This window comes from Ambystoma mexicanum, chromosome 5q (assembly GCF_040938575.1).
Source record: "Ambystoma mexicanum isolate Mex_15411 chromosome 5q, UKY_AmexF1_1, whole genome shotgun sequence".
Classification (NCBI taxonomy): Eukaryota; Metazoa; Chordata; class Amphibia; order Caudata; family Ambystomatidae; genus Ambystoma; species Ambystoma mexicanum.
Window position 1 is genome coordinate 882,492,280 of NC_090933.1, and position 26,556 is coordinate 882,518,835.

The 26,556-nt window shown below is 43.4% G+C and overlaps 1 protein-coding gene across 3 annotated transcripts in view; it reads left to right on the forward strand.

Moving 5' to 3' along the window:
• The window catches only part of DPY19L4 (dpy-19 like 4), a 1,351,687-nt gene that overhangs the window by 731,221 nt on the left and 593,910 nt on the right, over positions 1–26,556 (forward strand). For all 3 annotated transcript variants that reach the window (XM_069621372.1, XM_069621373.1, XM_069621374.1), the window contains 2 exons: positions 12,204–12,277; positions 24,173–24,331. In XM_069621372.1, the coding sequence (XP_069477473.1) occupies positions 12,204–12,277; positions 24,173–24,331 (233 nt within the window). The remainder of the gene's footprint in view (positions 1–12,203; positions 12,278–24,172; positions 24,332–26,556) is intronic.

Genomic DNA, 26,556 nt, shown 5'->3' on the forward strand with positions numbered 1-26,556 from the left:
TATAAGACTACATTATAAAAAACATATTGCCCAAAAAAATGTGAATAAATACATTCATACGAATCACATAGAAAGAAAAAAAAGAAAAACCTAACTTCCCTTACTACTTATCAAAACGTTTCTTCTAGTTTAAACATAAAAAAGGAAAAATAATAACTACAGTATATAAAGAACCAATTAAAAAGAAGGAAAACAAAACTAGCAGCCCTGTGTACCCATCACTAGTAGTTCTTTCCAATTTTATGCATTTAAGAAAAAGTTGTTAGTTGTGCCCTGACAAACATTCCGTCTCCAACCCCACCTCTAGAGCTGTTCAGAATTATTTTTAGATAATTCCCCTCTCAGCCCATGTATTGCTGGACAATTAATCAAAAGGTGCTTGAGGGTTTCACCCTCATCACCCGCCTTACAAAAGTGACAACTCTGCTGATCAGCTTCCAAGTAGCCCAGTCTAGTTAGAATCTGCTTTGACGGATGCAGATTCCAAAGAAAATTAAAGAACGAGTGCCTAGTCGATTTAGCTGGATATATTGCTAGAAATGGAGCTAAAGTACCTTGTTTCTTATGATCTCCCCTAAGGTGGCTCAGGGAAGGATATCCAGGGATTTTATGAACAGTATTAGCCCAGTCATTACTAAATTGAAGCCTTTTCACTCTGCAGGAATTCTTTGTCTCGTTGAGCTCTCTTATCGAACTAGTTACTTTTAACAAGAGCAATTTGCAGTAGTCGAGCATCTGATTTAACCATCAACATTTCCCCGACTCCAGGATGCCCTGCAGGTCCCCAAACAAAGAATCAGGTTCAGGACATTATTTTCCTGGCTAATGATAATATGTTCCACTTGTCCTGTGCTTGAAGGTAAATGATGCCCAATTCGTAGCAAATTGCATGGACGGGGTCTGATCTATGAACATGCAGGAGTTTGCACCAAACCATTGTCTCAAGACCTGGCAGTGTCTCCACTAATAATAGGGGATATAAGTTGTAGAAGATGATTTTCCACTCTTAGAATTATACACTTGCTTTCAAAGAATAGGTTCCAAAGCAGGAATCAACCCTCTTCAGTTGATGGATTAGTGCCATAATATGCTCTTTCAGCCACTCTTTCAACCTGGTCAGTGATGGATTTGCTAGTATGAGGAATCCCAATTAAATCATCGAGTTAATCCTTATTGCAGCTTCTAAACCGATATGTCAACTGGGGGTCATTTTCTTACGGCCTTGAGAAAAATGCAAAATCCTCGTTTTACTAGCATTATTCTGTAAGGCTTGATTGCCCATATAGCCCGCAAAGGTGTCCATCAGCCTCTAGAGGTCTATCGGAGTACAGTCAAACATGATAAAATCATCCGCGTAGGACATCCAGAGGGGTCTTCATGTATGCATCACAGGTGTAATGAAGGCCAAAGGCGCCAAATAGTCACCGATGTCAGCTAGGTAAAGGTTAAACGGGCATGGTGTGAGAACACAACCCTGCCTGACACCCAAAAACGTTTGCATCTTCCGAGCGGGCTTTCACGGTCGATTCCAATAGACTTGCATTTCTGCGTTGGAATACAAGCCAGTGATCAATCTTAGAAGGCCAAATGGGCTCCCCACTTAGAAAGCTTGGACCACAAATGCTCCCGGTCTACGGCATCGAATGCAGTGGATAAATCTATTGACGCCATATATACAGAGCCATGTTCCCCTCCCAAGCCAAAGGCTGGATGATGTTTACTATAAGGAGATGTAACCACATTTCTGCGAAAGCAAATTTGCCATTTTTGAAGTCGCCCGGCCGCCATTGCGCACACCTGTATATGGGTCAACAAGATTGATGCGAAACCCTTGCTTTACACATCCAGCAGTGCAATGGTCTGATAGTTTAGGGGACTCGTTTTGGGACCCCTCTTGTAAATTGGCACGATGTGGGCTTTTGACCATGATGGGGGAATCTGGTCCAAAGATACAATGTTACTGAACAAGATGACACGAGACAAAGCGCACGTTGCTGCAATACTCTTCTTCAGCAAATTTGAAAATGTATTGGCCCCCAGGCCCCAGAGGGGTTGATCTTCTTTATTTTCTTCAGGGTGATTTATGGATTGAATGGGGCAAGGTCCATCCTGCCCCTGGACATCAGACAGGTAGGACATGCTCCACAACACCAAAGGGGCAAGTGTATAATGATGTAAAATGCCTGACCCACTCGTTCTCAGTTACAGCGTTTATTTGTGTCTCCTGCAGCTCCGAAACAATATTGTTCAAAAGCCGCCAAAAAGCCTGAGTTTTTATTTTTTAGGATGGCGAATAAAGCCTCTGCATCTCCCGTACTACCCCGGGACTACCTGAGCCAATTCCTGTACATTTAACGGGATGTCAGGTCATTGATTTACAAACCTCACCTCCTTCTTTAATTAATGCTTTCTTGCCACAACCTCCCCACTATACATATGCAGGTGAGTTTACTGCTCAACTGAAGATTTCAGCCACCATTTGTGATCCACAAGTTCCCCTACAAAGAGTTCAAAGTTATGGGCAGAAAAACACCTGGAGCACCATATCTGCCACAAGTTTTGATTTAAAGTAGACCACTGAACGACCCAACCTTTGAGTATCGGGAAAGTAGAATATTCAGGTTGTTGAAATACCTGCCAGATTAGGGGTGTTCCGCCAGAAGGCAGAGAATGTTTGTACGGTTGAGACATGCTGCCCTATTCTCAGGAATCACTCTTTCAAACACTATTACATGATGGAGTCTGACTCATTTTGCCTCGTTATTAGGGGTCCTCATGTTATTACTTGGACCACCAAGGCCCTTTGGCCCCACCACCACCCCGTTCTCCCTCGCTGCTCCCCTTGTTACACCAGGTTTTTAAGGGACGAGGCCCCTGTACTTCCAGTTTGTCCGCCATCCACCCGAATTCTTTACCTGCTATTGGGCCTATGTTGAGTGTGTTAGACTCACAGGGTCCTTGCCTCTACACCGAGGCTACCCTCAAGGTGGTCAATTGAGCACTTCTCGAGAGATGCTGGGTTGGTAAACGGACTTAGTCACCTGGGCCTTAACTCGTAGGGGCTACAAGATGATTGTCCTCATCGATGGCAATATTATTCGACTCTCTAGTGCCAGTAGACGTTAAATCAACTTCTTGTAGCGCGTAGTCACTCCCTATGTTTTTTTTTAAAGTTCTTTACGCTCAGCCAGACGAGATAATAGTTTGTTCAGAAAGTGCATGCAGGCTTGGGTATTCACTTTCCGGGCTGAAATGTTATAAGATTTTTTTTCTCTGAGAGTCTCTTCGTTGAAATACCTTTTGCCTTGGAGCCCATGAAAGGTTATTGGGAACCTCTGCCGATATTTGGATGCAATCACTTGCATCTACGCAGATAGTCCCGACGACTCAGTGACCCTGTGTCATGGTTGATCTCTTTTGGATCTGTGGCTTTTTACTTTGTTGGTGGTATTTCTACTCTTCATTTTTATTTTTTGGGAGTATTTACCTATTTTTAGGGAGAAAAAGGCAGATGCACCCCTTATCTGTATGGCTGTTTGTAGGGTGCCAAATTACCACTGTAGTAGTCTCACAGCACTGTGTTTTGTCTGAAAAGTTGTGAGTTGTGCCCCTGCCTGGAGTACCAAGACTGGGGTCTGGAGAAAAGGCAAACGGAGGAGTTGGGATGGAGCAAAAAGTAGCAGCAGGGAAACATGAGTTTGAGATGCTGGGGAGGTATTCTATGGGAGAGAGTAGTGTTTGTGATTGCCGGGATACATCTAACAGCCTGCTCGGAACAGAAACACAGAACAAGGAGGGCAATTGTAGGATGCCTATAACCAGCAGTAAAACTACTTTGAGGGCAGTTTATTAGTCCTACTATCCTAGATAGTACTTGTAGTAGGTGTGTAGGAGTGTGACATGCTTAGTGTGCTCATGGTTTGCCTTGAAGCATGCATACTTGTTTGCAAAAACTACATTTAAATTATTTTTTTTTAATTGTGTTGGTTTACAGCAAACCTTTCACAAATATAAAAAATTAAACTTCTGATGTTTGTTAATCTGCTTAGAATCACATGCTGTGCATAGGTCCGAAATCCAGTGGTCACTGCGGAGTATTGCATTTTGTTTTTCGTAGTCGAAAAGGGGACGTCGACAAGGCGTGTCTGTAACACTATCCCTATAGTGACGTGCGTTGTACCCATAATCCCTCACGCGTCGAGGTCCCTCAGATTGTTTTTTCCGCCCAGCTTCTGGTCGCCTTACGGGGAGCTCCTAGAGAGACATTGCAAATACTTACTATCGGACCTCGGTCCTTAATTATACTTATTATATTGTTAAAGATCCCTCCCCTCGACGTTAGCTGTGAAGCTGTTTCTCCACCGAGCAAGTTTTCGACGGAGGGGAAGAGACGGAGGAGATCCTTCGGCGCTGCCGAACACGTGGCCTGGCCTCGCCGGCCAACATAAAGTAGGGAGAGTGGGGGTCGAACTTTTATCTTCTCTTTGAGAATGTCTTTCTTTCTCCCCTATCTTTCCCTTGGGGTTATCACCAGTTATTATTGCCTCAGCTATGGAGAGGACACCTTTTAAGTTTTGCCCACGCTGTAGGAGCAAATACACTTGGAAGGACAAACACAAGCTCTGTAATCGTTGCTTGCCCCTCGATCATAAGGAGGACAGCTGCGCGGCCTGTAAGCTCTTGAAACCAAGAACTCTTAAAGAACGCAAAGTTAAGAGGTGGGCGGACTATGCTATGTCGAAGTCAGTTTCCTCACCCGCCGCCGCTGTTACAGAAAGTGACGAGGAGGGTGATAACTCAACATCCGTTACGGAAGTCATTAACCCCCAGAAGGAGCGCTCGCGCTCCTCGACGTCCGTCCCCAGCCCCGACGGGCTTGGCTCATGCCCTGCTCATGGGGATGAACACCCCGGCGACAGGGACGCACACAGACCCCATAGGCCTAAGCACACAACCCACGGCTCTTCTCCGTCGAAGACGAAGGATCCATCAGCGCCGAAGGGGACGCAGGGCACTCCGGCGTCTACCTCAGACCGTAAGGGTCTCAAGCCCCACCCGCAAACGCAGTCGCGACCAGCGATTGGGCTTTCATCAAACACGGGCGCTACCCCAAAATCATCCGACGTAACGCTCCATAGAGCGGCCGTCGAGGAACAACGCGTAACGCAGGCAACGTCGACACCAGAGTCCTCTACTGACAACCTCGTTGTCGAGAGCCTGGCGAGAATTGTTTCCGAAGACACACGTAAGCGGACGACGAAACAAACGTCGAATACCGCACAAAAAGCTATAGAAATGCCGAAAAAGCATAAGAGTAGCCAGGAACTGCCCCTTTCATCTAAGGGCACTTCGGAACTACCGGAGGGCTTTTCAGATGGCGACGGAAACCTTTCTTCGACGTTGTGGGAGCGTTCTAAGCGTTTTGAAGGTGAAAACACTGATTTCCCCCCTCTAGACTATTCATGGGTCCCCCATGAGACCCTTGAAAGACTCCATTCTTGTATGGAGAAAATGGAAAGGTTTTTGGGAAACCAAAACCCACCCACACCCAAAAGACTAAGAGAATGGCCCCAGGATGACCCTAGGGTCAAAATTCCTAGGCTGTTTCCCCCTTCTACAGACGTATATGACCTCACTGAAGAGGAGCAATACCTCCAGGAAGATGATGAGTGTTTGGGTGGAGAGGAAGAACATGAGGAAGAGGGGTTTGAAGAAGATCCTTACACAAGTGCAGGATCTTTCGAAGAAGATACAGCTACCTCGCAGCCCTGTCAATCCCCATCAGTGCAGCCTTGGCAATCCCCATCAGTGCACTCAGACCCTGATGTCTTTCACCCTTCTCCTCCTAAGGATTCACCTATTGGAAACACCTCTCCCATAGATGACCAACCTTCACTTAATGCACTATTGCGCAAGGCTGCAGCGCATTTTGAAAGACACAGGGGAGACTCTTCCTGACATAGACTTTGTAGAGAAAGTTATTAAAGAAAAAGCCCCTGTTAGTCTATTCCGCTCCTGGCTTCTATAAAGAGAAGAATAACTCCTTCCCTTTCCAATCCTGCCTTAGTCAGAGGGGTCAACCCTCGGATAGAAAAGCTCTTCAGCCCTTCGCCCTCTGACCCGTTGTACATCAGAGGCCATTCTATTCCGGACTCCGTCGTAGTTGCTAATACAAGGAAAAGAGCAGGGGTACCACTATCCACTAGTGAGGCACCACTTGACAAAGAGGGCAAAAAGCTCTACGCACTTGGGAAGAGAATCACGACGTCCGCCACCTTTTCAACTAGGTTTGCAAATAACAATTCCCTACTAGCTAGCTACGCAGATGCACAGTGCAGATGCACAGTGGAGCAAGCTGCGCAGCGAAGCAGAGGACGCACCAGAACCCCTGCGTTCACGCCTGTTAGCTACAATCTCAGAAGGAACTCTTGTAAACCAGGGCATCGTAAAGAACTCCTTAGATGCCGCAGAGACGGCTGGCCGTTCCCTTGTTCAGGGAACACTTCTCAAACGACACGTCTGGCTGCGCAATTCGGGATTTAAGCCGGAAACCCAGGCTTCCCTGATAAATAAGCCCATAGAAGAAACACATATGTTTGGGAAAGCAGTTGATGAGGCCCTAGAACATGCGAAGAAAGAGTTTGATACCATCAAAACTCTTGACCAAATTTCTAGGCCCCCTAACAGACGCGGCTATGGCAATAGACGCTCCTTTCGTGGCCAACGCCAGCAGCAAAACCAACAGCAATTTTACTCTGCTACTAACTGGCCCTCTAACCAGGGTAACAACACCCAGTTCAGTCAAAGAGGCCAACGCCGTGGCAGGGGAAGAGGTCGTGGCTCCAGCCCCAAAGGTTCCACGCCCAATACCAACAAATGACCCGAAGATTCTGGTCCCCTCCCATGCATCACCGGTCGGGGGCCGGCTAACATCGTTCCTTTCACCATGGGAGGGAATATCGTCAGACTGCTGGGTATTATCCACCATAGCCCACGGATACTGCATCGAATTCAACGGTTCCCCGAAGTACAGACCCCCACGGAACCGGCGCATGACACCGGAACACCTCACCATTCTTCTACAAGAAGTAGAAGAGCTACTGAAAAAAGAAGCTATAGAGGCTGTCCCCCTATCTCAGGTAACAGAAGGTATTTATTCAATGTACTTCCTTGTACCCAAAAAGAACTTAACCATGCTCCCTGTGTTAGATCTGCGCCCAGCAAACAAGTTTGTCAAACCCCAAAAGTTTCGTATGGTGACCTTGCAGGAAGTAATCCCACTGTTATCACAGGGGGATTACATGACAACACTGGACATGAAAGATGCATACTTTCATATTTTAATGTTTCCAGTGCACAGAAAATACCTCAGGTTCAAGATAGAGAACAAACACTACCAGTTCAGAGTACTACCCTTCGGGATAGCATCTGCACCAAGGGTATTCACGAAAGTACTGGCAGTGGCAGCGGCCCACCTGCGCAGGTTATCCATCCCGGTATACCCTTACCTCGACGACTGGCTCATAACAGGAGATTCTTACGAAACATGCGTCTCCAATACCCAAAAGACTGTAGACCTTTTGTTCCAACTGGGCTTCTCCATCAAAGAAAAGAAGTCCAGCTTAGGCCCCAGCCAAATCAAACAATTCCTAGGGGCTCTAATTCGAACAAAGGACGGCCTCGTCTTCCCCTCCAACGAGAGGGTCCAAAACGTGCTGATTCAGATCCCCCATTATGTGGCAGGTCGAGAGGTGACGGTACGCAAAGCAATGCGCTTGCTAGGAATGATGGCGTCATGTATTTATTTGGTACCTCACGCGCACCTGCGCATGCGCCCAATGCAAGAGTGGCTCAACAGCCAGTGGTGTCAGGCCAGCGGACAATGGGACGATCTAGTGGTGGTCTCGCAGGCCTTGGTTCTCTCGCTACGGTGGTGGACAAAAGAAGACCTGTTATTAGGGAAAACGTTTGCCACACCCGCAGTGGAAGCCACTCTAACCACAGACGCATCTCTTACAGGATGTGGGGCTCACCTATCCCATCAGACTGCTCACGGAGCGTGGACTCCGAGCTTAGCATCCAAGCATATAAACCTGCTGGAACTATTAATAATAATAATAATAATTTGGCACTTATATAGCGCTACGAACCCTCAGGTATCTGAGCGCTGCTTATTATTACCCACGGTGTGTGGTGCTCATTTATCGACCTCGGAAGGATGAAAGGCTGAGTTTGGCCCTGCCGGGATTCAAACCTGCGTTAGCAGGCTCTGATCGGATGTCAAAGCGAGCGCTCTACTCGCTGTGCCACTTAGCGGTGTTCAAAGCACTGAAAGCCTTTCAGGAACACCTACAAGGAAAGACAGTGATGGTCCTCATAGACAGCACCACAGCCATGTACTACCTCAACAAGCAAGGGGGCACTCACTCTCCAGGACTGTCCAAGCTGTCCCAGAACATCTGGAAGTGGGCTCTCAAACACATGTTCCTACTATCACAACATGTACCAGGGGAACCCAATCTGCTAGCAGACGAACTCAGCAGAGACTTCCCCCTGCCCGTAGAGTACGAATGGCGGTTACAAGAAGACATCGTCTTCGACGTCTTCACACAGTGGGGTTTCCCAGAAATAGACCTGTTCGCAACTCTGGAAAACTCTCAATGCCAAGATTATGCCTCCTGGTACCCCCAGAACCAGTCCAAGGGGAACGGTCTATCGATTCCATGGTCAGGGAAATTTGTTTACGCTTTTCCCCCCCGACTCCCCTTCTCAACAAGATAGTGCAGAAGATGTACCAGGAACAAGTTACCATGATACTGGTGGCCCCTATGTGGGCCCGACAGCCATGGTTCGCTCACTTGTTGGAGATGTCTCTATCTCCTCCAGTGAAACTGCCCTGCCCGTACAACATGCTGTCACAAGACATGGGCAGGACACTGCACCCATGCCCTCAGACCATGAACTTAGCAGCCTGGCTCCTGAGGTCATAGAATTTGGACATTTACAACTTCCACAGAGGTGCATGGACATCCTCAGAGAGGCCAGAAAGCCTAACACTCGTCACTGATATTCTAGCAAATCGAAAAGATTTGTCATCTGGTGTAGAGGGAAGAGTATCAACCCCGTTGACTGCTCTCCCACACAAATTATTCTGTACCTGACCCATTTACTGGACTCGGGTCTAGTATTCAATTCTATTAAAGTACACCTGGCAGCGCTTTCTGCTTACACCACTTCACAACTCAAAGTATTGTGGTGGAAGATCCCAGTAATCAAAGCCTTCATGGAAGGGGTAAAGAGAATACACCCTCCAATAGCAAACCCACCTCCCGGCTGGGATCTAAATGTGGTACTCACCAGGCTCATGGGGTCACCCTTTGAACCCATGCACAAGGCAACTCTTAAAGATCTCACTCTTAAGACTGCTTTCCTAATAGCTATTACCTCCATTAGGAGAGTAAGTGAACTACAGGCCCTTTCGGTTTTAGACCCCTTTGTAACCGTTCACAAGGATAAAGTGGTTCTACGCACACACCCAAGGTTTGCACCGAAATTCGGCTCCAAATTCCATGTCAACCAATCTATAGAACTACCAACGTTCTTTCAAAATCCTTCAAATCTAGGAGAAAAAAGCCTGCATACACTTGATGTGCGCAGAGCTGTCATGTTTTACATGGAAAGAACTAGTTCACTGAGAAAGACTAATCAGTTCTTTGTCTCGGTGGCAGCAGGAAGAGAAGGAGATGCAGTTTCAAAATCCACTATATCTAGATGGATTGTACAATGCATCACTCTCTGTTTCTCTCTTGCTAAGAGAGAACTACCCTTCAAGCCAAGAGCACACTCTACTCGAGGCACTGGGGCATCCATAGCATTCAGTGCAAATGTTCCCCTTGAGTCCTTCTGCAAAGCGGCAACCTGGAGTTCTGTACACACCTTTACAAAACACTACTGTCTAGATGCCCACTCTAGATCTGATTCCCAGGTGGGACAAGCAGTATTAAGACATCTTTTCTCTACTGTTCCTTCTCACAACCCACCTCCAACTCCGGGTACTGCTCGCTAGTCTATGCACAGCATGTGATTCTAAGCAGATTAACAAACATCAGAAGACAATGCATTACTTACCGTAAAAGCATTTCTGATGGTTGTATCTGCTTAGATTCACATGCGCCCACCCTTCCTCCCCGCTCGGATGGAAGGAACATAGACATCCTTTTCTATATCTCTCTTTTCTGTACTCACTCATGTCTAGAAGGCTCCCTCAGGGCAGAAAAATACAAACAGAGGGACCTCGACGCGTGAGGGATTATGGGTACAACACACGTCACTATAGGGATAGTGTTACAGACACGCCTTGTCGACGTCCCCTTTTCGACTACGAAAAACAAAATGCAATACTCCGCAGTGACCACTGGATGTCGGACCTATGCACAGCATGTGAATCTAAGCAGATACAACCATCAGAAATGCTTTTACGGTAAGTAATGCATTGTCATACTTACATATTTACATCAATTGATCCAATATCATAGCTAAAAAATGATACAATGCAATTATTAATGACACATTCTCCCCCCACATCAACCTAGACAAAACAAAATTAATCGAATAATCGGTGCCCGAGTGTATAGAGTCTATACAAAAATCGGCATCTAGAAGAGTTCAAATGCGGGTAGACAGTAACCCAATGCCCTAAAGTTTCCTGAGTATCGACCGTAGTGCAAAATCTGCAAGTCAAAGTGTGAAGTGCCTGTTGAGACTTCCAATGTTTAGTCCTTTTAATGGTATGTAGCTGGTTCATCCTAAGCGCATATAGAGCGCTTGCATCTTGTTACATGGAAATCTTTTCATATACATAGGCAGAGAATCCCTTCAATGAGGAAAATGTGCATATTTGAAATGGGTAGAATACGTGTTTATCGTATCCATAGTAACCAACCAATCATGAACAGTTTTTGTTTGACGCTCACAGAACGCTGCAGTAAATCCTCTTTTGAAGCTCCAATTGCCTTCAGAAGATCCAGCATATTAGCTTTAAAGCACTTGACCGACTCCAATGAGGCATCCCTCATAATTATATTCAAATCACAATATACAGAATGTACTGTTGGTAAGATGATCTTGGCATAGTTTGTCAACTGTCTCCAGGAGAAACAAGCCTTTCAGGATATCAAACAAAGCTCATGATGAATAATGGCATTCAGAATACTCAATGATAGACCTACAACCCGCCCCCCGCCTGCCTTTCAAAAGTTTACCCTGGATAATATTCAGAAATTTTCCTAGATCAAACACAGGCCATACAGCAGTACAGTCTCAATTTTCATTGTGTAGAATCTCAAAATAGGTCAAATAGAAAATGTACATACTCGAGAGAAGAGACTTCATCTTTGAATAAAGGGAGCAACGTTTTCCATATAAAATACCCCAGATATTTAAGAGAAAACTCCTTCGAATCACTCAGAGACCCATATCCAACTCCTGGTCTTTGGCCTAGGAGAGTTTGAAAAGATAACGACCCTAGATTTAGCTCCATTAGGATACAGATTGTTGGCAAGTGCGCACTGACCAGAAAGATCTAATTTAGATTGTAAACCCACTGCAGTTCTATTTAAAAAAAAAAAAGACTACATTTTACAGTCCTAGACATAACCCCCATAGCTTAATCCTAGTTCTGCCGAGCCCTACTTTCTGAGAGGGACAGAGTTATGGGTTTACTGTAATAAGTGAATTCATTGGCCAGCAGGGGAACATGAGAGGGAGTAGAATTAGGAAGGCGGGCCCATAAATCCAATTCTGTTTCTTCTATATCCCCACATAGAGCTAGGTCCAAGTGATTCTGGCTGAAGTCTGCATAGGTGGACGTGAATTTGCAATGTATCACCATGAAAAAGAGCAATGTGCACAAGTGAACATGTAGTCTTGCTTAAATGTGGAGTTGACTAGCGGATAAATGCGAATTGCTTTAATGGATTGACATATTTTCATTGCATTGTGAACTCTAATACGAGGATTTATGCTTTACCGATCGTTACATTTATAGTGCATGGGACTCATAGAATACGTATTACAGACTCCATTACTACAAGTGCAAATAAGTATAAAAAATGCGTTCTCCTCACACATGCCTGTCTGTATCTGTAATGTTGAGTACTACAAATGATAAGCCTAAAACAAATGTATCATGTTTTTATTTTCAGGCCGTTGTTCCCCATAAAGATAATGGTCACATTTTAAAGTTTCTTGAAGTAAAATTTGGATTAAATATGACAAAGTAAGTTCTACCTGTTAATATTTTTTGCAGAACTGTTTTTTGTAATTGAAATCACACATTCAATATAATAAGTGATGGATATCTATACTTCACAAGATAAAAATGTGTTACTTCGTTAATACTTTGTAACCTAAACCTTGTTTTATGATGCTTCAAATGTTTCCTAAAAATAGGATGTATTGATCTTTTGACCTGGTTTGGTTGAGATTTACATCATTGTTGGCTTTCATGATAGACTAAACAAGAAGCTTACATTTTCACTTCAATCATTTTTCTTTGCAGTCCTCTGGGTGTGCGATTGATGAACATTGACAATAGATTGCCTTTGTTGATATTCAAACATTGAGGTGACAATACTTAACTGGGTGGGCGGATCCTGCTGGCATGGCCCACCTCCTGAGTAAAGTGCCCTAACAAAAGATTTGGTTTTGTGTCTGCTTAATTTCAAAACCTTACATTGGGTGCAAAATTACATGTCCACTAGGCCTGCGTGCAAATACATTTTCAGTTCTTTATTCTTTACTGTAGTACCAGCATCTCCTCCTGGTCTCATACATTTGTTAGAATCCTGTCGTATAAGGATGTTTCTTAGATCTATTGAAAGTTATAACTTACTTGTTCCAAAGTGTTTATTCCACCTGAATTAGGTGGGTTTGAGAATAGTTGAAAGCCAAAACTACCTCTCCCTGTGCCTTCAGAACTTCATATGAAGCTTTTATTACTTCGGTTCATGCTTTCTGACACACATATATTTCGTTTTAGGTCATTTAAACCTGTAGTGCTAATGGAAGCATTTGGAGGACGTTCACATGTGGCTGACTTTGTTGCTAGGCTTAGTTGTGTTTATTTTGTGAGGCGCCAGAAATGAGACAGAGATAGAGACAGAGTTTATGATTGTGGTTACAAACTTGTATTCAAAATAATAAAGGGGTTGGAACATGCCACACTGTCCCTACTCTGTAGGCATTTCCCTACATCAACCAAAACGAATGCTCTGTCCTGTGTCAAGATGACAAAAAACAAAACGTCCTGTGTCTTAAATCCTTTCCTGCCCCTCACATTCTCACAGTAACTCTTGGGGTGCTAATGGTAATGTCTTTGGCCTTGAAAGTGCACAAATGTTCAAGTTCAAAAGAAAGGTGTAACTACAACACAAAAGTTCCCAATGGATACTGTTCACGTTTCCACAGAATGGCTCCCTTGCCCTTGTTTCTCTTCACCAGTATAACAGTTCAATAACACGTTCTCATAGCCCAAGACGAAAGCTCCCTCCTCTTGGTGTTGCACTCCACTCCTAGGGAAATGTCTCCCTTCACCAGGTCTGTTGAACCAATTAAAAATCCTAAGGGCACAAGTCTTCCTTGGGATTCTTTGTTCAACAAAACCACTTAGATGCAAAACAAAACTTGTATATGGGTCCCAGCCTCGCAGGACACCTGGTATACTCCCCTGCCAGGTTCTTTTCCACATTCAATGTAATTTGATTGATAAGCTTGTCTTTAACTGTTGTGCTTTCCTACCAGGCTTTTCTCATGCGGTTCACTTTACACACTTGCAAACTTGACTTTGCCTTGTATACTCTCCTGCCAGGACTTTCTCGTACAATTCACTTTATAAACTTCCCTTCTGGTATTATTCCCTTTGTTATATCAGGTTTCAAATCCCTTTTCATTCACTTCACTGGCTCTTATCTGACCTTCATAGCAGCTCCGAAGCGTCACGGTGTCCCAGCTTCTCTCCTCAGGATTCACCAGTCTTTTATGGCATTCTCCAGTCCTCTCGCGGTCAACATAAAGCAAACCTCTGGTATCTCGTCTCTGCTTCACAGGTTCACTGGTTTCCCAGAGCGGCTTCCATGTCCTTCGAAGCTCCTGATCGGCTGCTGAGCCCGTCTCAGTGTTCAGGCAGCACTAGTGCTGCCTCTTGGTTCCTGTGGCCTTCAAGAAGACTTCTGTTCGCTTCATGTTGGCCCCAGCATGGCGTACCCGCTCCAGCAGTCCTTCTCCTTTTGGCGTCTTCTCGAGCCTCCAGACTCCATGGTCTTTTCTGCAGCGGCTCAGCAGTCTCTTGGTCAGCACCGAGAGGACGAAGCTTCCCCAGGCAGCCTCTGCTTCTTCCATGCTGGTCAGGGCTTTTATATCTTGTGGCACCTATCATACGCTCACAACCACTAGAGCGTGTTCTGCGCTTCTCGGCTTCACCAATCTTCATTGTTCCGTTAAGCCTCCTTGTCCCAGTGGGAAATGTTTTCATCTGATGATGCTGGGTTATCCCCCTGAGGGGTGACTCACTGCATGTGGTCCTCCCACCTATAGCTGCACCCATTGTCAGAATCAGGTTGCGGCTGCCGTCCCCTGTCCACATGAGGAGAGGTCACTTCCTGGAAAATGTTTTCTAGTTGATTTCTAAACTTTTGAATTGCATTTACCATTCCCTCACACCTTCATCATTCCATGCTTACTTGAAAAGCAGTGTCTGGGATAATGTAAAGTGGTATTGTATGGGCACTTTTGACTTATTGGTGTTCTCTTGGTTCATGGTGCTGGAATAAAATTGCCATGGAGGGAGGGTTAATGTGAGTAGAGGGAGAAGCAAGTATGAAAAGTGGGGTGTTGATGGGTGCAGGCCAGAGATTCCAGAGTTCTGTGTGCAGGTGTGATTCTTTGTGGTTTGTGGGTGTCAGCTGGATTGGGAGGACCTAAGCTCTTTTGACTGCTAGAGCTGGGATAACGGAACGGAGAATGTTTAGAGTTAATAGGTTGGACCGACCTGGTATGGTTTCATTCTGATTCCTGCTGATACCAGGGTCCTGCAATGTTGGTATTATTCGGGCAGCAGGATTTTAAGTTTGCTTGGTTCCATTTGATGACTGTTTGGTGATGGTAGTTTGGGAGGTTCTCCGTGGTGGAAGGATTAGACGTTTAGGTTAGCAGGCTTTTAATGGTAACATTTTGCGGAAGACCTAACCTCAAATCCCTGTGAGTCCTTTTTCCATGTGTTGACATCACAAACTGACATAAGTTGCACTGCACAGAGATGCAATTTCTACATCTTTCTTTGCATTTATAACACTTTTTATATTTTCTGAGTTCAGATTTCAGCTGGAATGTGTATGCATTATATAGCTTGCTATGGTTTGACTGTCTATCAGCCTTAATTAAGCTAAGTTGTTCATATCACTTATTTGATACCTCCCCCCAGTTCAGGCTGTTTCCCTTATGCTGGACAGATAGTGATGTCGATTTGGAGTTCACCAAATATCTATTTTCTCACTAAACAACCTGTCGGCCCTTTTGACTTTATATATGGCAGTAAGTAAACCTAGCTTATAGGTGCCCTGCCTGGGGAGGTTTTCCGGCTGTCAGTTGACTAGCCCCAATTTAGAACTCGATCATGGAGCTGTAACCCTGTCACTCTTTCTGTGCATACGTCATGAACCCAGGAATTCAAAAGCCTCATACTCTTGATCAAGCAGAGTACCTGCAATTGTTGCACAGACCAACCCCTCCTTGAGGAATGCAAGTCACCATGCTGATAATTATACCGCCACTCTAGGCTGGCAGCTCAGAGAAAACCGGGATGCCGGAAAGAGAGCCCATAAATGAAACCATTACTTTTTAGTGCTCTTGCCCCATCTCTGCCAAGTCTGCCTTGGGGGCTTTATCCTTTTACTCCTGGACTATCGCCTTGAAAGTCCAAAATGGGCTCTTCCCCTGGGTTTTTGGTTAATCCGACTTTTACCGGTTCTGCAGTTAATCTGCCAAACATGAATATTTGTCTAAAGTTTACTTTGGCAATTGCTGCACAGTTGGTTGCCGCCTTGTATTCTCCAAGGGAAGCTACTGTCTCTCTGGATTAAAATGTTAAGACTGTTATTTATTTATACAGCAGTTCTCTGGTAAAATGATGACCCAAAACTATTGGCCCAAATTGATTCAACCCATCATCCTCTGCCCCTGAACACTAATCCTAAAATAAATCTACCCAGAAGTGGCTAGATTCCATGCCCCAAAGAATTGCTTTGTTTTTCTGCAACTGATGGGTTCCAGTGGTCTTGGAACATTGCCTACAGGAGGAACCTCTTCTCTTGAAAACAACTTGAAGAGCAACATATTGTTCTGTTACCCGTTTAGACAAATGCAGTTAACCGTCACCACTTAGAATACCATGGAGTTTCAGAGCACCATTGAAAATGTAATGCTGTTAATTGTATTCCAAAAATGTTGAATGTATTGCCCTGTTTCAACATCATCATTCCTTACTTACCTTCTCTTGTGACTTATTCTCCCTAACATTCTGTATGACATATAGATTGGGGTTCTAGTATACCAATTGATCAAATCACTATTTGATAAAAGGCTTTCACTGAAAGTCATACAAAAAGCAGCACAAACAATTGAGTATCTAACATTGTCCAAGTATAAGGGTTCTTTCCCACCAGGTACTTTTAAGAAAGTCAGTTACCCTGAATAGTACATGCAAATGATATGAAGATTTTAACAAATTTAAAGCAGAAAGAATGTTTCATGAGCCGTAAGTTTTTAAATATGATTGCAAATTATTGGACAGAGAAACATTAGATGTTGAGCAGTTTCCCTGTGCTATTTTCAAACGCGACATTGATCTGATAATTCCAGATACTAACAATGAATCATTTTAGCAACCCGGAAGACTCCCTATGCACATTTTTAAGTACAACACTCTTGAGAATGGGTTGTTAATCATATCTAGATATGACATGAATGTATACCCTGATCAAGGAAATGGTGAAAGAATTTCTCTTTAAACAGGGAGATGTCCTATAAACTATATTTGGGGTATCCCGATAGGGTGACATATATGAATTTGAAGGGGTAAACATTTCAAGTTTTAAGTTAATAGCCAGACATGGACAGTCACACCTCCCTCTGTTTTCCACATACACTCAATTCACATTTTCATACTCACCAATAGTCAATTATCTGTAGCCAGTGGCTAGTGCATTCTTAGGGGCCTGATGTTTGTCTTAACATTTCTGGCATGTTTAAACCACGGTATAGCTGTGCTGCCCTCCTGTCTCTGGATGGTCTTTAACAACCCGACAAGCTGCCATTTGGGGTTTGACCAATGTTTCATCCAGTACAAAATAGGTCAGTGTCGAAGCAGTGCTGAAAATGGGGGTCTACCAAAGCTCCAGATTACAGATTGAGAGATGAAAGGGGTAGACGTATGGTCTGCTTTAGAAATCTGTTCTCGCTCCTGATTGTGTCATGGTGGCCAAAACCCCATAAAGACAGGCCTTGATTTTGCAGATCTTTAGTGAAGGAGCAACAATCTTACTCCTGTAAGAAAGTGAGAATCTCAGTACTGTACCCAAATAAAGCATTGGAGAAATCACTTTTTGTAGTTATTCCAGGGACCACTTTGATGGAATCTTAAGACCCCTCTTCCGAAGGGAAACTTTTTATATTGACACTTGTATCTCTTTTTCTTATTCCCAAGCTGGACATTACTTTGGTTCTTTCCAGGATGATGTCCAATATGTTGGCTTGATAGGTGGATTAAAGCAAAAAAAGTGGCTTCTTCAGACCAGGGGGCGTTTTAGATGTTAAAGCAGAATCATCCGCAAAAAAGGAAATACTAGTGAGTGAGTCATTTAAGACTGGAGCAAACTGATTGACTCAATACTTTAGGCTTTGCCACCTACCGCATGACACGCTGGGCCCCGACGAGGGCCCCTTGGCGAGTATTCACCTGGCTCCACTGTTGGATGCTTTTCTCCCTAACTCTCCTTCCCCACTCTTCGAAACTATGCTGAAGAAATCATATACATTGATGAGGAAGTTACTATGTGGTTGGACTCCTATGGTCGGTTGTCGGATGTTGTTTTTCATGAAAATGTTCTGCCGCTTGTTACCTTGATGGCACTTTAGCCGACCTCCTGATTATTCCTTACAAATGTGCTATCCTATTAACCAACAGTTTTCCCATTTGCTTGATTTAGTTTATGTTCTGTTATTGGTTTTTAGTTTTTCTTTTTTTTCTTCTCATGAGTAAACATTTTGATTTGATGCCCAGGATGATATCACATGTACTTTTTTCTGCTTTATTGCTCCGTTTTGTACTTTTCTTTAATAAAAAGATGTCATTAAAAAAGAGAGAACATTGGAGGCCAACTGGTGGTTGGTTTAGAAACATGGTACCCTTTCAATTGGACATTAATTGTAAAGATCATCCTGCCAAACCTGAGAGTAAAAGGATCGGGCCAATGCCAAAGCCATAGGAATGTCTAGTGGATGAACCAATATTTGGTCCATATTTGAGGCCCTTACAGACCTGTGACTTCCAAATGAACATGCACCCATCTACCATCTGGTGTTGTATCAATATTTGAATTATCGTTTGAATTGGGCACGATTTACAAGAATTTATTCCATGATGTTGTATGGTCTACGGCAGGGGACAGACATTCAAGTTTCAAGCTCTCCCAGAGTTCAATATCACTAGCCAATGGCTAGTGCAGTTGTGCACCCTGGCCTACAGTGTCAAAGTTGGTTCTGAAGTACAGAGATGATTTTCTGTGGATACTATATTTCTCTGCCATTTGTTTGCATCGAGCAGTGTTCCATTGGAACGGTTTCCCTCAAAAGGCACCTTCCTTCACTGCAATGATTGTGTTTTGCTCACACTATTCTTGTAAGATTTGCAATAAATATCTTACAGAAATCTTTTCAGGAAGATTCAAAGATAGTGATAATGTAGTTACTTGATGGCGCTGAGTGACTTCCCTTTGTAAAGACAGGCGTGATTATACTTCCATGGACACAGAATGACAGATCCCACCAGGCACATCCTGTATAATGGCTCTAGAACATTTTATTATTTATTTGCAGTTTTTGGAGGCATTAACCTAACCCATAAAGGTAATGGAGCACCAAACTGCAGTGCAAAACTCCCCTGAGAGGGGATCACATTACACATATATCACAATGTGGACAATAACTATACAAATTGCTTTAAAATGATTACCCCAGCTAATACCTATTCATAAGTGAATGCACAAGTATTTAACCCGTAAAGTGACATTTAAGTTTACCATAGCAAGAGTTGATTTCCCATCAAGGAATAGGAACATTTTCAGTTCCTTCCTGAAAGAAGGGATAGACAAAGGTAGAGTGTTTCTGGCAGTGAGTTCCATTGAGGAGGAGCATATGGAAGAAATCTTGTCAGTTTTTTTTGCCTTTTTATCGTTTGGAATCTGAAGTCTTAAACTAAAAGCACTGCATGCATGCCGCCAGAGATCTCCAGCTTTTCATCTTTTATACAGAGGTGTCCCCAACATAACTTTATAAATAATACAAATTGTCTTAAAGTGTGATTCCAATGGGAGCCAATGCAGCAAAGCCGAACTAGGGGAGACGTGATTAAATGCCCTCTTCCCGCACATCAACTTTGCTACAGAATGATCTTGTCTGCAGCAGTAGTACTCCAGAGTTAGGGACCCCAATCAGAAGAACATTCTCCCATCAATGTGGGCAATAACCAATTCTTCCACAACTACTTGAGATGTATCTGCTTGCCAAAAAGATTTTATTTTCTTAGTTGGAGCTGAAAGTATACTGCATGACCCTTTTTCTCTACATGACCAGAACATTACACCCATTTTTCTGGATTTTGCCTATGGGCTGAAATCCCTTCTGGACTTTATATCAATGATTTAACTGTATAGAATCATTGGAAGATAGAATTCCTTTAAAATACCCTACTTCAATGTTTCCTTGGCAGAGTTTAACCATGTATATTGTCCTGTCCTTTTTGGGGGCGATGCCTTTGTCTACTTGTTAGCAATGCACCAAGGAAAACACTTAACTGGCTGGCCTGCATATGATGGTCAGACGATGGACTGATGATGATGATGAATGTCTTCCAAAGAATCTCATCACCTCAGTTTAAAATCCAAGGATACTGAAACGCTAAAGGAAAACACTTAAGGGGATCCGTCCCCACTGAAAAAACCCTTAGAAAGTGGAGTCTCTGTAGACAGCTGGAGAATAGTAGAGCCGAGTGGATTCCGAAGACGATGAAACAAACCGCAATAACCAGGAAGTCTTCTGAGCACAACCACACGTCAAGCGGACACAAGTTTCAAAAAAGGGGAAAAAGGAACGAACTCCGTATTGCAGTGGAATAGGCAGGACCACAGAGGAGACAGGACTGCATTGCATAGAGAGGCAACAGACACGCTTGAGGCAAATACAAGGAAAGGAAGCGGGAGAGGCGCATGGTATAGCCATGGGAAGTAGGATGAGAGAGGGAAACAAACTAGTGTGGGGCCTTCGCTCTGCAAGCATTCATGCTAGATGCAAAGAATGTTGCGCTCTTCCTGATCATGTAGTCCAGACTGAGTAGTGTGAAACGAAACCGGATGTAGCTGGGTTCATTGATGAAAATAACTGAAACAGAGCTCAGGCTAAAAAAAAGAGAATACTGAGCGCCATCTTCGAAGGGTTACATCTGGTTCCTCTTCCACCTTTGCCACAACGACCAAGGTTGGGTAATTTTCCTAACTCTACTGGCCTTCTCTTTCCCTAACTTAACAATGGCAATTTTGCTACTAGCTCTTGCAAGGAAGTTTCTGAATGAGAGAGCCCGCCATTCCAAGAACTCCTGGTGCACCGCAAAGGTCAGACTGTACGATTCCCGGTATAATGAAGTCCCCATCCATGTCCCCTGGATCATTGAGCATGCTGATGTTTGTATGGAATGGCAGTTTAGGGGGTGAAATCATGTAAAGATGGTAGCCTATCCCTGCTTGTGTCCCAGATCTGTTGCTACAGTGTACATCTGGGTAATTTATTTCCACCATGTGTGGATTACTGACCTAGTTTTGCCACTGAAGTTTCTGTCCTATTAAGCAAGAGTAAATGGTATATTTCAGGACATGGGAAGCCCTTTAGAGGAAATGTTCACATTATCAGTCTCTGAAGCGACTAGGATGAACTGCTAAATTGATATTACTATTTCTAAGCACCCTGTTTTTCAGGAAGATCCCAAAAAGTGAAGTCATCAACTGTATTCGGAAAATAAATATCCATTTAAGTACAATTTTCACAATACAAAACATTAAAAACAAGATTTGCATTAATATCCACATAATTCTTAATATATTAAAATCATCATACACAAAGCATATATACAATTATAAAACAAATGTAGACTTGTGTAAATCCAACACATGCGCACACATCCTTTCCCATCGTAAACCTCTGACAAACTAGTGAAGTGCTTTCTGCCATTTAGCCAATATGTAGGCTGGCTGGTTTTCGTGGGCTGAATAGAATCCTCTGGGCCTTGGCATGTGGTTAGAGGTCTGACTTTGTTACTTAAGCCTGCACTGCCCTGCACTTACTATCAAGAGAAGCAAGAGTCACTTATACTACCCACCTACCTTTTAAAAACCTGGCGCCAAGGTCTCAAATTATGGTAAGGAAGCGGATGCCTCCCCCTTCTTCCACAACGCACCAGCTATGATTGTCATTATAAGCCCAGGCTACACCTGGAGGGGTGAGGTAGTTCCTTCTCTCGTCACCTCTCTCCTGCCCCCTTTCAAACCCACAAACTTAGTAGCATCAAGTGAAAGGCTTCCAAAAGCCAATCCTTGTGCTGTAACCGAGTAACACTTACAGCAAGAGTTGCTGCTGGAAGGAGCAGTACGTTATCATGTCCTGATGCCTAATCTCGCATGTTCCACTGACAGACTAATTTGTTACTACCCCTCTGATCCGTGGAAAGAAGTTGGGTCAGTGAAGAAGTAGATCCAGGGGCTAAGGACATGGATAAGTGGGACATTGAATGTGCAGTTATCTGTATTATACTAGTGATTATAGCCAGCTCTTCCAGTGGAAACTATTGGAAGATTACTGTGACATATCTGGACTATTCGTCACTTCTCCCCAGAGGAGAGCCCATCCCCTTTGATGATAGGGAGCTTAGCCTGCTCAGCAAAACCCTCACTATGGGTCTGGGCAAGTACGACCTCACTGTGAGTAACTCCCATTTTAGGGACAAGGACTCTCATTCATGCAAGGAACTATTTGTCCTGATCACACTATCCACCTACATGGGAATCGGAAATATTGTTTTTAACCCTGTTTTGAATTTACCTAATAGTGAAATTTCTTCAATCTCTTTGGCTTCAGGTAATGCTGAAGTTCGCCTGAACGCCGCATGCAAAGAATACACCCCTTTTGTTTGTAATGATGTACATAAAACTACGAGGAACCTTGAGTTGAGGAAAGTGAATCCTGCGCAGAGGCAAGCCGTCTTTTTAGGGGGGAGCCACGCTAGACTGCGAAGCCAGCTGTATCGTGGACAGCGAACAAATCGCTCGCAAGACCGTCTAAGAAGCCAAGATCGAGAGAGATACGGGGACGGTAAACTGACCATCTCATCTGGTGGTGCTACCACACGGAAGCCGTAGTGGGCCTGGGGCCCGTTAACTGATAGAGACCAGACTGCAGTGGAGAGAAAGAATCTGAGCTCTGTACATGAAGTGCATTAGCTGCTGAGCAGCAGAAGGGAAGCAAATGCTCCTGAAGAGAACGCCGTTGAGAGGGGCGAACCATGATATTCGAGGCTGGGAAAGCCACAAAGGTTACGGGACCCTAATAAACTTGAGCAGGCAGGCAGCCTACTTAAATTAAGCTGAATCATGCCTATCAAAGGGCCAAATGGCTTTCGAGAGCCCTGAGAAACCAAGATACATTAAGAGTTGAGGCTGTCGAAACCGCCAAGTCTACGGGAGCCTGGTAAATCCGACCCGGCATGCGATGTACCGAAGACCAGCAAAACAATCCTATCAGAGGGCTTTGCAGAGCTTTGAGAACGTGAAAGACATTGATGTTCGAGGCCGAAGAAGCCACTAGGGGCAGACTTCCTACAGAAACCGAGCTGATGAAAGTCTATCAGAAGTCCAGTGTGCTTTGTTGAGCCCTGAGCAAGTGTGAGACATTAATGTTTGAGGCTGGGAAAGCCACATGTGTTACGGGAGCCAAGGAAACCAGACAAGGCAGACACCCCACTAAGGCCTGATAAAGTGAGCCTGTCGGAGGTCCAGAGGACCTTGGGGAGCCCAAGAAACATAATGAACAGAATTGGAGAGAGAGAGAACCTGGAGGGTTCCGCCATAGTTGGAAAAGGTGGAATTGTATTAAGAAAACCTCTTCTTCCCTGAAAGAGGGAACCATATGAAAGTAAGATTTGGCATACAAAACCTGCAGAGTTTGTGAACTGCATTGAGACAATGATGAACATGTTTCTTTTTTTAAATCGGTTTATTAAGGTTTTAAACATATAACAAGGCAACATTGGAACCCCTCTCCTCCGCAGTCCCAGCCCAAACTCACATGCTCAGTCCCAAGGCCCTGACAATGATGAACATTTAAAAAAAGAAAAGAAAAAAAAACTTGGAAAAGGGATCAGGGATCCAAGGGATTGGGCCAGGCAGAGGTCAAGGGCAGAGGCTATTGCTGCGTCCTGTTTTTTGGTTATTTTTTCTTAATGGTAGGGCCAGTTAGCTTATAGGTCTTGGACTTAGACTGGTTATTTTGCACTTTGGCGAGCACCCTTACATTTTAGTTTATTACGCAGGGAACATCACTCATATCATTAGAGTTAGATGGGCGTTTTCTTTTTATTTAAATAAACATCCTAAACCTGACACATCTAAGTTCGAGTCCTTCTAGTTCGCTCCATTACCTATCCAAATATTTGCTCATTTCCTGAATTATCGAATGTTGATGCTAGCTTGAAATCACTTTGTACGTGCACCCCTCATCCACGAAATATTTTCTATGCTTTCAAAGCAAGTACTACCTAGTATCAGAAAATAAACAAAATGTACTTTTTTTTTTTTAGGAACTTCACAATGAGATGGCTGCTCTGCCAAGCATCGCTTCAGACCCCATCTCAAGATTCCATATTAAGGCTGACGCAATCATCTCTGCTTCCTTTCTACATAGTTGTTTTTACAATTTGTCTACTTTCTGTTGCTCAGGTCATTGTTAGAAGATTATGGTAAGTCATGATGTATTTTCTTTTGCAATCTTCATTTACTTTAAGCAGATATTTTCTCCATTTTTTTATTCAAGTGTCATATGGTTAATCGTAACCTTTAACACTAAACAAAATAAAGTATATAGACGTGTATACATACATATAGATACCATTCACAGTCATAAATATAACCAGTAACATTGCATGAATACATTAAGGGGCTGATTCATGGAATTTGTGCGCTCAAAAACAGGGATTTGTTTGCCATTCTGCCTGCAAATCCCTGTTTAACAAATGGGGATTTGCGGGCAGAGTGGCGCACACATCCCTGTTTTTCGGCGCACAAATTCCATGAATCAGCCCCTACATATAACAAAATAGGAGTTAAAATAAGTGTCAATTCAATAAGAACTTCGAAGTACAGATCACTTCCCCCAAATATACAGCTGTCGGATGCATAGAAGCCGATCTATTATTTAAGATAACATATCTTTGTAAAAATTGAGTCTTTGCTTCATGTACAAAATTTGCATTAAAGTAATAATTTCATAATTTCTTCCCACATGTAATAAACAGTGAAATGTAACAGTGTTTCTACCTTCGTAGATCACAGACCAAAATTGATTCATGTGAATAAAATTCATGTCATGGCACAGCATTGAATATCCTTTCTCTTGCATGGAACTTAGCCCAGTGCATTTGGTCAACAAATGTTGCGCAGTCTCCAGTTGTGTCCCACATATTCTACATGGCTCTTTCTGCATTGTGGTCTTACCCCACATTATTCAATTATTGATGGAGGACCGCTCTTGTGATGTAACCTCTAATAACTGATCTAAACCGGAAATGGCATGACCATCCGTTGTGTGTCATGGTTCTGACATAACTTGAATACCAGGGTGAACTTTGATACTTCGTCTTCTACCACTGCTTCTATGCTCTATTATGAAGTCTAATGGAAGACCCTGAAAAATAAAGCAGTATAGAACAAAGCTGGCGTTCAAATTCTGCTTGTAATTAGTCCTCTGATCGCTCAAAGAGTTTCAAATATTTCACATCTGCATACTTTCAAGCAGTGTTTTCTTATGCAATGATATACAGCTGCACTTTCCAAAAGAATATTATGGTAAGGTAGCCACGAAATCCACCAGTTTCAAGATATTGGTTGAACAATGTACTGTACTCTAGGGGTAGGGCACATATTGCTATCCATAATCTCTTAACCAGTTTGCAAATTAACAGAAAAGGTGATTCAGCCATAATTAAGGGTTTTGGGTCTATTCTGTCCGCTGCCTAATGAATGGTAATGACATATTTACATTCAGTTGTCCAGTTTGCTTTCCACAGTCTGCAGGATAGAAGCATGTATCCCATTAATCTGCCAATGTTATTTGGGTTATCTGGTTCATATCCATATAACAGACTGCATATGAGTGGAGGATCATAAATCTGACAATTGTTCCCATGAAATATGATTGGCATTCGCAACTTCACAAACATACCTAAACTGTGTTGCAAACCTAGCCAACTGTTAGTATTGATCATTTCTGTCAGCATATTAGAAAATGTTTATCAATCTCTTTTAGCTATTCCGATTGTTTGGGTGAAACTACCTTGATAATGATATTGACTTAAACATCTGACAATTTTTATATTTTATTTCAGTGTTTGTTTCGTGACTGGAACATAGCATTTTCAGATGTTTGTGTGTAAAGTCTGCTGATCTTTTTTCTTTTGCCCCCATATTTCCACACTGAGCAATTTTAATGTTTAGTTTCACTACCTATCCTGAAATGTATTACCCAGTCTTTCAGTTCTGCTTTCCCTCCTTTCCAATGTGGTTGTGATCAGCAAAGTACTGTGAGCATCACAATCTGTGTCTTCAAGGTTCACAGGAATGGGTCGTTCATATCTTTTGATTACTCAACTGAAGCAAGCACCGCACTGAACTAGGATGAGTAAATGCTTGGTACAAGAAGAGAAGAATGTTGTCCGAAATCGGAAGGGTTTCTCACACTTTTATCCTCCATCTGTTCTTTCTTTCCAAGCACCATATGCTGAGAAGAGGGGAAACTAGTACAGAAGAAGGCTCTGATAGCGATAAAAAGGATTTTAAGCTTCCTTAAACGTCTTTGTTGGGCTCAAATATCACAGAGGATGAATTGCTTTTAGGGCCTGATGAAGCCGTAGAAACAACTGGTACCGGTATACTGATACTGGGAGGAGGTGAGCGCAACTTGCGAATG